The sequence below is a fragment of the Meles meles genome, chromosome 5 (genome assembly GCF_922984935.1).
Source record: "Meles meles chromosome 5, mMelMel3.1 paternal haplotype, whole genome shotgun sequence".
NCBI classification, from domain to species: domain Eukaryota; kingdom Metazoa; phylum Chordata; class Mammalia; order Carnivora; family Mustelidae; genus Meles; species Meles meles.
In genome coordinates this window covers 91,621,729-91,632,484 of record NC_060070.1, presented here as the reverse complement: position 1 = coordinate 91,632,484, position 10,756 = coordinate 91,621,729, and the positions used below count along the sequence as shown (strand labels likewise).

Sequence of the window (10,756 nt, the reverse complement as noted above, 5' to 3'; positions counted from 1 at the left end):
GAGATGGAGAGGAGAGGGAGTTGAGGGAAACTGGAAGGGGAGATGAACCATGAGAGACTATGGACTCTGAAAAACAACCAGAGGGTTATGAAGGGGTGGCGGGGGGGGGGGGGGTGGGAGGTTGAGGAACCAGGTGGTGGGTAATAGGGAGGGCACGTACTGCATGGAGCACTGGGTGTGATGCCAAAACAATGGACACTGTTATACTGTAAATAAACAAATAAAAATTAATTAATTAATTAATTTTAAAAAAAGAAATGTCTGTTCATGTCCTCTGCCCATTTCTTGATTGGATTATTTGTTCTTTGGGTGTTGAGTTTGCTAAGTTCCTTATAGATTTTGGACACTAGCCCTTTATCTGATATGTTGTTTGCAAATATCTTCTCCCATTCTGTCAGTTGTCTTTTGGTTTTGTTAACTGTTTCCTTTGCTGTGCGAAAGGTTTTGATCTTGATGAAATCCCAGTAGTTCATTTTTGCGCTTGCTTCCCTTGCCTTTGCCAATGTTCCTAGGAAGATGTTGCTGCGGCTGAGGTCAAAGAGGTTGCTGCCTGTGTTCTCCTCAAGGATTTTGATGGATTCCTTTCTCACATTGAGGTCCTTTATCCATTTTGAGTCTATTTTAGTGTGTACCACAAACTGTATTTTAAGACATATTGTTGGGCATCAAAATTATGTTTCGGAATAGCAAGTGTAACATGCTCTTCCATTTATGGGGGGGACAGGGAAAGAGGGAGGGAGAGAGCTATGATTTTTTTTTTTTTTTAAGATTGTATTATTTATTTGACAGAGAGAGAGCACGCACAAGCAGGGGCAGCGGCAGGCAGAGGGAAAGGGAAAAACAGGTTACCTGCTGAGCAGGAAGTCCAATGTGGGGCTCAATTCCAGGACCCCGAGATCATGACCAGAGCTGAAGGCAGGCGCTTAACTGACTGAGCCACCCAGGCGCCCTGGGAGAGAGGTGTTATAAACATAAGAAAGAAGTCACTGAGGCGTCTGGCTGGCTCAGTTGGTAGAGCATGTGACTCAATCTTGGGATTATGAGTTTGAGCCCCATGTTGGGTGTAGAGATTACTTAAAAAATAAAATCTTTCAGGGGCGTGTGGGTGACTCAGTCGCTTGGACATCCAGCGCTTGGTTTCCGTCCCAGTCATGATCTCCTTGTTGGTGGGATCAACTGAGCCCCACTTTGAGTTTCCTGTTCCCCCACCTCAGCTCCATAATCAGCAGGGCACCCGCTTGAGGATTCTCTCCCTCTGCCCCTCCCTCTACTTGCACACACGCTCCGAGAGCACTCTCTGTCTCTCTCTCAAGTAAACAAACAAATCTCAGAATAAAACAAAATAAAATCTTAAAAAAAGAGAGAGAAGAAGAAGCCATTCATAGGAGTTACCTCTAGATGATCAGATTCATGGATGGGGGCTTTACTCTTTTATTTTATGTTGTTTACATTTGCCTTTATATTATAAATATGATCTGTTTTTTACTTTTTTTTTTTTTTTTGAAGATTTTATTCATTCACTTGACAGAGAGCACAGGCAGGGGGAGCAGCAGGCAGAGGGAGAGGGAGAAGCAGGCTCCCATCAAGCAGGGAGCCTGAGGCAGGGCTCAATCCCAGGACGCTGGGATCATAACCTGAGCTGAAGGCAGACGCTTGACAATGACTGAGCCACCCAGGCACCCCTTGACTATATTTTTTAAAGATTTATTTATTCACTTGAGAGAGAGAGAGAGCCCATGCACATGTGGTGGGGGGTAATAGGGGGAGAGGGAGAGAGAGTCTTGAGCAGACTCCCCGTGAGCACAGAGTCTGACTTGGAGCTTGATCCCAAGACCCTGAGATCAAGGCCCTGAGCTCACCAGCTGCATGGAAACCAAGAGTCAGCCACTTTATTGACTGAGCCACCCGGGCGCCTCTGCTTTTGACATTTTTAAACAAGAAGGAAGCTGAAAGCCTGTGGCGACACCTCTGAAGTCTGGCAAATTAGAACCTAGAGCCCCCTGGCACGTGTGTCAGAAGCTAGGGGACCCCAGGGGGCAAGGGCAAGAACAGGAGACAGTTAGTTACACATGTTCTGGAACGTCAGAGCTAGAGCTACATGGGCGTGGTTTTCTCGGAGGGAAAGCAGAACTTCAGAGCTAGGCCCCTTTCCCTCTGACCCCAGGCACAGCCAGGAGTCTGTGTACGGACGGAAACTGTGTATGGCCTTGGTGAAAATTTCACACCCGCTGAAATAGGGTCCAAAAGGCAAAAGGTACAGCAAGTACCCTGCAGGAAAGCCACCCCTCCCCTGCCCCAGCCCCTCCCCTGAAGCGAACCAGACTGCTCTCACCAGAGCAAACAGCCCCACAGCATACACTCCGCTCTCCCATGTACTCTCATTCTCGGAGGCCGGTCTTTAGGCGTGTACAAAGCCCATGCACCCCTTTCACCGTAGAGCTTCCCAGTACCCTGCGATGGGGCCCCCACCGTAAGGCAGGCCACGCTGTACAGATCAGCCCCAATCAGGGGACATTTAGACTGCTTCTGAACGTTTTTAAAAGACTCCACGCCCAACATAGGACCTAATCCCACGACCCTAAGATTAAGATAGCAGATGAGTCTGCGCCAGTTTAACGAGGAAGCTCCCATTTCCAGACGTTTTGAGTGTGAGATTGCGGCTGAGGCTTTGTGGAGTTCCGTGCAGAATACCGCGATGATTAACTTTGTACACATGGAATTTGGCAAGTCTACCCAACCCTCTACAGGACGCGTGTCTAGAAGTGGAGATGCTAGGTCACGGACTACGTTCATTTATAATTTCTACAGATGTTGGTAGAATAATGGCCATGGTTACTCTTCGCCTGGGAGTTGCATAGCTTTGTGGTTTTGCAAACACTCCTTTGTGTCTGTTAACTTCGGGGGCAATGAAAATTCCTCCTCCCTCCCTCTCACAAAGCGGGACTCAGTCTCTGGCCCTTGGAGAGACAGCCCGGGGAGCTGAGCACGGCAGGCTCTGCAGTCAGAGACAGAGGGCGGCCCAGTGTGACCCTGTATCTGTCCTGTCCTCAGCTTCTGTTTCCAGCTCTGTAGAGAGAATCTGTTTCCACGATGGTTCCTCCCTACTTGTCCACCAACCTGCTCTCTTCCCCACTGCTCCCCCCAGCCCCAGGACCTGGGCTTTGCCCTCCTCCCCAAAGGAAGAAGAGTCCAGGCCAACAAAACGAAAGGTCCACAGGCTTTTTAATGGTGTGATGGCTACTTCCCTTCCAAGACCCGATCTAATCATGACAGCGGCTTCCAGGGTGTCGGGGTGGGGGTGGGCTGGTGCAGGGCGGACAGAGGCCATGCAGTGACTGGGAAGAGGTGGGGGAGGGTGTTACATTCTGTTTGGCGTGTAAACATTCTTCAGTGGCTTCCCTGGGGGAGGAGGAGGGCATCTCCCTGCCCCCACCCCCCATTCCATGCCCGCCAGGGCTGATCCCCAGAGCTGAGAAGACTGAGCCAGGCCCCAGTAAGGGGCTGGGAAAGGGGGAGCCCATGTGCCTGGGGCACGGCCCTTCTCCTGCACCCGCTTCGTACACAGTGTGGCTTGGGAGGGGAGGCATGTTCTGGGGTGAGCAGACCTGCATCTGAGCCAATGACACAGGTTGTGGCTAGAGGGGTGAGGTGATGGTGGGGGTGGGGGGTGACACTCTTTTACAGGGAAGGGGTTCGGGACCAGGACAGCTTGGTGGAGGGGATAGGTGCTCGGTGGAGGGGATGGGTGCTCAAGGGGAAAGAGGCTGCTTGCTGGGGGTGGGGACACGGGGAGGTGTGGTTTCCTCTGCCCTGGATCCTTCCTGGAGAGTGGAGCAGAGACAGTCCCCTGGTCCCCTCCACAGTCGCCCCTTTCCCTCCTTCCCTTGGTGACATTCAATGACGCAGAGGCCCGAGGATAGATGGGAGCCCTAGGGAGGTCTAGAATCCCAAGAGCAGACAGGGTTTTGTGTCTCTGCCCAGCTCCAGTGCTGGGTGAAGCTGGGGGCGGGATGGGCCTGGGGCTCTCTCAGGCCACCCCCTTTTCCTCCCAACACCAAACCAGGGTGTTGTTGGGCCTGGGGCAGGGGTGAAGCTGGGGGCCCTACATTCACGGTTCGGTTGGTGGCAAGGAGCAGGCCCAGGACCAGGGCACTGGGGGTCATGCCCTGGTCCCCACCTGACACGAGCTGATTGTCATTCGGAGAAGCTCTAGGTGGGAGGGAGTGGCCCCTCTTCCACCCCCTCTGTTGGACCCAGAGGGCAGCAGAGGCCTTGGGAGGGTCTCGAGTTGACAAAGAGGGCTCTGTCCGGAGAGGTTTCCTGAGTGTTCTGGGAGCTTCTGCGTCAGCATGAGATGAACCTTGTCCAACCTGGAGTCCTCCCCTGGGCTCCTTTGCAGAGAAGCCACCACCTTGGTGTGGGAAGAGCTGCCTGAGCCTGCTGACTCTCCAAGAGAGGCTTCAGCAACCACCAGGCTGCTTCCAGAGCCAACTTCCTCATGGGCGTCCTTCTAAGTGATGGTGGCTGGATGCTGCAGGACAGCTGGGGCATGTCGGGGTCTTTCTTCCTCTTCCCCTGGTTGCCTTGCCTTGCTTCTGGGACCCAGAGAAGAACAGAGGGGCCAGGCCAGGGGACAGAGGCTGAGGGTGCTGAGGACTGAGGAGGCCTGCAGGGGACCTGTCCCAGATAGACAGAGTTTGGCTGTCCCTTCCGCAGCCAAGGTGCTGCTTGGCCCAGACGGAGGCAGTTGAGGCTCGTGATGAGGCGGGATGAGCTATGCAGGAGCCGGACCCAGAAGGAAGCCCCATATCCATTCATGGAGCACCACAGCCCTCACCCTCTGCAGGGACAGCTCAGCTGCATGGGCTGGGGTTAGTACAAGAAGGGACAGGCTGAAGGGTTAGCTGGGGGAGAAGGGGACTTGGGCCGGACCCATCACACAAGCACACAATCTGTAAGTTAGAAAGGCCTTTCCACCTTGAGTCCAGGGGCCAGCTGTCTACCTGCCTGTTTCTGCTTTCTCTGCCCACTGGGGAAGATGATGGTCTGATCCAGCCCCCTCCCCATCCCCAGGAGGACAGAAAGTGTGACCCGGCCAGAACTGAGTCCCTGAATCTCTAAATGGCCAGTGCAGAGAAGATGAAAACCAGCCATTCTCCACCTCCACTGAACTCAGGAGAGAGGGAGGTTGGCTGAAACTGCAGCAGGCAGGGTTGAGGTTAGATGGCAAGAAGGAATTCCTGATGGTGAGGGGTCCTGAGCACTAGATCAGGAGGCCAAGGGAGAGAGGGTGAAACCTTTTTTAAAGCCCCCTTCCAACTTCCCGTTGGGAAACATGTGCCCAGGAAGGCAGCCCACACACACACTCTACGGTTCCCACTGAGGACCCACCCAAATTTATGGGGAGGAGGACTTTGCACCCTGGGGGTGCAGGAGAGCAGCCCCCCAATCACCTGCCCACTACCTCCCACAGGGCTGTCCAGGATGGAGCTGAATTTGGGCTAGTCAGACCTGCCCCCTCACACCTGAGTAGACCAGTGGTCCCTAGGTCCCAGCTCCCCAACCCCAGCCTGGTAGCTAAGGGGACCACCACAGCTCCCAGGAGATTGTGGGGTTGGCTGGAACCTCCACTTCCGGAATTTGAGGCTGCCTTTCCGTGCAGGTGGGCTTGGGCTGGAAGAACGCCGGGAAGAGGGGAAGGCGCCGCAAGAGGTGTAAGCAGAGGTCTCTGGAGGAGCACGGAGAGCAGCAGAGGCCTGGCGGGTGGGCGAAGGGGTGGGGGAGGGCGTTCCCATTACTGGAGTCCTCGGTGAAAAAGTGGCTGAGCCTTCCCCGGGGCCAAGGGTGAGCCTGCCCCACCCAAAGGGCGGCAGGGGGAGGGCAGGGGTCACGGAGATGGGGCGGAGGACGGGGGGCGGGGGGCGGGGGGCGGGGGGCGGGCCCTCCCCTCCCCCCGCGGCGCGGCGCCCCCCTCCGGCCCCGCCGGCGGGCGGGCGCGGCGAGTGCTGGCGCGCGTCCTCGCGGGTGCAGGCGGGAAGCTGGGGCCGTGGGTGGTGCGCGTCAGGCGCGTAAGGCTGTGCTGGGAGCTGTTTCAGTGTGGCCGGCTGCGGGTGGGGGGCCGGGGTGAGGGTGGGGGGCCGCGGAGAGCCGCGCGCGTCATTATCTGGCCCCGGCCCGGCCCTCCACGATCCCCGCCCGGCCTTTGGTTGCTGCGCGCTGAGTCTGGAGTTTCCCTCTGGGTCCTTTCTTGGGCCCCCCGGGGGAGGGCGTGCCATCAGGCTGGGCCCGGGCCTGCGGGGCGCCCCGGGGCGGGGGCCCCGCGGGCCGGGCCTGGTGCGAGGGGGAGGAGCTCTCCTTGCGGGACAGGGACTGGCTCCGGGGGGACGCGCTGGGGTGGCGCGGCGCGGCAGAGGCGGAGGGGCCTGGACTGCGCGGGGCAGGGGGCCTGGTGCCGGCTGGGGCTCTCCCGGGCCCCGGGCCCCGGCCGGGGGGCTGTTTGGGGCGAAGATCAGCAGCGACGGCCGACCCTGGAGGCTTCTGCAGCTGGAGCCTGCGGGACGAGGGGAGGGGGCAGAAGGCAAGAGAAAAGAGAAGGGCAAAGAAACAAAAAGGGAGAGACATTTTCAGAATCGCTGAACACTCGGCGGGGAGCCTGCTTCTCCCTTGCCCTCTGCCTGCTGCTCTGCCTACTTGTGCTTTCTCTCTGTCAAAATAAAGAAAATCTTTCTTTAAAAAATCGCTGAGCACTGAGCCCTGGAGCCCTGCGGCTTCAGACCTGGGTGAGGCTGTGGAGACCACGGCACAAGTGGATAAACCAGGGCTGGTGCTTCGTCCTCCCCGGCAGGACCTCCAAGGGGCCACAGGCTCCTGGGACTGCTACCTGGCCTCTCCGTTTCATCTTTAAAATTCTCATGGATTTTACATTTTACTCTACCACCTACCCGTGTTTACGTCGGTATAAATAATGTTTTCTCCCAACTACTCTGGTCTTTATCCTTTCGCTTCAAATGCCTCATGGCACACCAGAGGATGTATGTGAGCCTCACTGGCCCCCATTCACCTTCCCCAAGCTTGGCGTTCCTGACGACCCCTCTAGACATGTTCACTGTAGCCACTCCCTTGAGCCCAGTGACAGGGCTGGAACCTGAGTGGGAGGAGACACTTAGCTGGGGAGGTGGAGAACAGGAAGTGTCCTTCTCTGGATCCTTGCTAGGCCCTGACCTTGGCTCCGGGGAAGCTCCCGCGGTTGGAGGCCTTCTGCGGTTACCGTCTGGTCACCGTCTGGCCACCGTAGGGCCAGCTGTGGTTTCTCACCTGCTGGTGATGGCTGTGTCGGAGGCGGGGGCAGCGCCATGGGGTCTGCTGGCAGCAGAAGACTGCTGGGCTGCAGCGGGAGTGGACATGCGGATGCTGATGGGGCGGGGAATCCGGCTCCGGGTGGCGGCCGCCCGCCCGGACTTCCTGGGGGCAGCAGGCTCCGAGGCAGGCGTGTCCTCCTCGGAGCCAGTGCCGGAGAGCGTCTCTGAAGCCCGGCGCTGCTCCTCACTGGAGGAGGACGAGGCCCCGGAGGCCAGCCGCAAGAGCAGGCGGCCCTGCCTCTTCTCCATCACCAGCCGCGCCAGGTCCTGCTGTGGCCGGGCCCTCTTGCCCCACCGCTCTTTGGCCGACAGGGAGCCTGAGGGCTCCGATCCTGTGTCCTCCTCAGACAACAGGACAGGGATCCGGCTCCTGGGGCGAGCGCCTGCCATGGCCTGGCGACTGGGGGAGACGGTGGCCAGTTTCTCGGGGCCTGGCTCCAGCGGGGACACTGGAGTCGGCCCGTTGGCAAGGGCTGGGCCATTGGGCAGTGAGTCTGTGGCCACCTCTGGGGGGGTGTCCCCGGGAGGGCCAGCCAGAGCACAGCTCTCCAGTCCTGACTGGGCAATGCCGTTCTCTAGGGGCACGGAGGCCCCCTCCTCCACAGCCCTCCCATCCAAGGGCGCCTCCAGGGCCAGTTCACCCCCAGCACCCAGCTCCTCAGGCCGGGACGCTTGTCCGCCGGAAGACATGACATTGAGGTGGGTTTTCTCCGCAATGTGCACAAAGGTCCTCTCAACTTTGGTGAAGGGTGAGGAGGTGACAGCCACCCCTCCCGCCCCTGTGGTCACTGCCCCGGCCCCCGGCCCCATCCCAGGTCCAGGGGGCTTGGGCTCAGACTTGAGGACAGAGGACAGGGTGCCCGGCTCAGACACGTCCAGCTGGCTGCCGGTGGGCTGAGGCCGCTCTTGCTGAGGAGTGAGGGCAGCCAGAGTGCCCAGGTCAGGGTCAGGGGCCAGGTCGGCAGTGACGGGCGACTTCTTCATGTCACCAGGGGAGACGAGCACCAGCGTTTTGGAGCCCTCCTCGGGCTCCAGGTCCCCGTCAGCCATGGAGGCTCGGCCCCTGGACTCCTTCTGGTCGTCAGCCAGCAGCGTGGATGGGGCACCCTCCTGACTCCGGTCCGTGCTCCTTTCACTCCCCTCGCTGCTAGAGCCACTGCGAGGCCCCAGCACCTCCCCTAGAGCCACTGCCTCTTCCTCCTCCTCCTCCTCCTCCTCCTCTTCTTCCTCCTCCTCCTCCTCCTCTTCCTCCTCCTCTTCCTCTTCCTCTTCTTCTTCTTCCTCTTCCTCCTCTTCCTCCTCTTCCTCCTCCTCTTCTTCCTCCTCCTCTTCTTCTTCATCCTTCCCATTAGCTTGAGGCTGAACAGGAGCCAGTGGTACCTGGGGGGTGGTGAGCAGCATGTGGGAGAAGCCCACCCTCCGGACCCTGTTGAGCAACCGAGCCCGTTCTCGGTAATCAGAGAGATCTTTCTTGAAGTCCTGGTAGGGCAGGCTCAGAGGCACAGCTCGCGGGAGACCATTGACCTCAAACGGGGGCGCCACGGAGAACACCTGCAAGGGGCACACACAGGGATTTGCTGATGTCACCTGCCCTGCAGGGCCCGATGACACCAGCACTGCACCCACAAGCCGGGAGGCCCACGTGCCCAGGTGCATGCACCAGAGAGTGTGCTCTCTGAGGCTGAGCGCTGGATCTGTCTTGTTCATTGCTCTATCCCCCAAGGCCTAGAAGGGTCCCTGGCACCTAGTGAGTGCTTAGAAAGTCTCTGAGGAAGGATTGTGTGCATGTTCCAGCTCCCCCTGAGGCCCCTGGCCCGATGCTGGCAGTTCCTCTGTCTCCCATCTCCCACCTCCTTCACTCTCCTCCCTGCCTCTGAAACCAAGAGACAGCTTTAGTTTAATCAATAGAAGACAATGACAGCAGCAAGGCATCAGAGGCACGGTGTGGATCAAGTCTCCCTCTGACAGAGGATGAAACCAGGTCCCGAGAGGAGTGGCAAGCGTCTGGGTCAGCCCTTGCTGCCTCCTTACAGGACAGGTTTTCTCTGCAGCCAAGGAGCTGGCGACCAGAGCCATCAGAGTCTGTGCAGGAGCAGGGCAAAGTTCAGCAGTCCTCCACACCCCAAAATGCAGGCTGGGCGCCCTTGGAGCTCCAGCGCCCTCTTCCCTCCTGCCCTTTCCTGGCCTGTTTCTCAGGAATTCTCCAGCCCTCCCCAGCTGTGTGTTGAGTCCACAGATCCTCCGGGAATTTGCAGCTAGCTTACAAAAGGCAGTTTCTTTCCATTTGATTATTTTTCCCTTTTGAAACTTTGGGCAGAGCCCTTAGGCAATGTGATAGCCTATGTTCTTGGTTTTCTGGACTCCTGCCATGTCTCCCCTTAGCCTTCCAGACTAAGGATCCTTTCAGACTAGAAAGGCCTGATCACCCTGTCAGGACCTCAGCCCTTGCATCTTCTTCAGCTCTGACCTAGTCAACACACGCACATGCGCGTGGGCACGCACACGCACACTAACGCACGCATCTCCGGCACCCCCAGTGTACCAGGCCCCATCGGAGCTGACATAGCTTCGTTTCAGGTGGGGATGGGGCTGACAGTGTCCAGCGCTTTGTCAGCCTTTTTGAACATGCTGGGTCCTGTCTTCCTAAACACAGCCCCTCCAGATCAGAAGCCCCAGAGATCAGACACCTCCAACACCTCCAGGTGCCATCCAGACTTGTAGGGAGTCCTACTGAGTATTCTTCAACCTCTGCGCCTGTTGCCTCAGCTGTAGGGGCACAGCCCTATGGGGGCGGGGTGGAGGGAGTTCCCCAGCCACTGGCTTGTTCTCTCCCGCCCACCCAACCATCCTCCCTACAGCTGCTAGAGGGATCTTCCTGAAACTGAAATCTGATCCTATCTCTCTGCTTCCAACTTACGGAAACCTACAATAGCCCCCACAGTCTTCGGGGACGGTTCCAATTCTAGGCTGGGCACTTGGCAACGCTGCCCCGCCCCCATGGCCTGGCTCCTCCCCTTCTGCTCTGCGCTCACTCCGAGAGGAGCCCTGGGATCCTTGCACTGCGCGCTTGCCGGCTGATGCCACCAGCAGTTCCCTAAGTGCTCGTCGCTTCTCACACCGCTATCCTTCCCTCTGGTGGTCCCCGCTGCCTGGGGATCCTGTCACTTCCTCTACTCACATGACAAATACCTGTCCTTCCTCCAGGACTGAGCTCAACCAATCTTTCAGAAAACCTTCCTGTCCACCCACCACGCAAGCATCATTACCCCCTTTCCTACTTGTTTTCTCACACCCCGCTAGAGACACTTCACCGCGCCCCTTGAGGGCCTGACCTGGCCTTTCTCTCTCTCTCTCTCTCTCTCTCTCTCTCTCTCTCTCGTTCTTCCTTTCTCTTTTTC

General features: G+C 57.9%; 1 protein-coding gene across 3 annotated transcripts in view; it reads right to left on the bottom strand.

The window, feature by feature from the left end:
• Positions 1 to 3,205: 3,205 nt before the first annotated feature.
• Positions 3,206 to 10,756, bottom strand: part of TTBK1 (tau tubulin kinase 1) — a 40,829-nt gene continuing 33,278 nt past the window's right edge. For all 3 annotated transcript variants that reach the window (XM_046005482.1, XM_046005484.1, XM_046005483.1), the window contains exons 14-15: positions 7,315 to 8,909; positions 3,206 to 6,550 (exon numbers count right to left, since the gene is read on the bottom strand). In XM_046005482.1, coding sequence (XP_045861438.1) covers positions 6,160 to 6,550; positions 7,315 to 8,909 — 1,986 coding nt within the window. In that variant the 3' untranslated portion in view covers positions 3,206 to 6,159. The remainder of the gene's footprint in view (positions 6,551 to 7,314; positions 8,910 to 10,756) is intronic.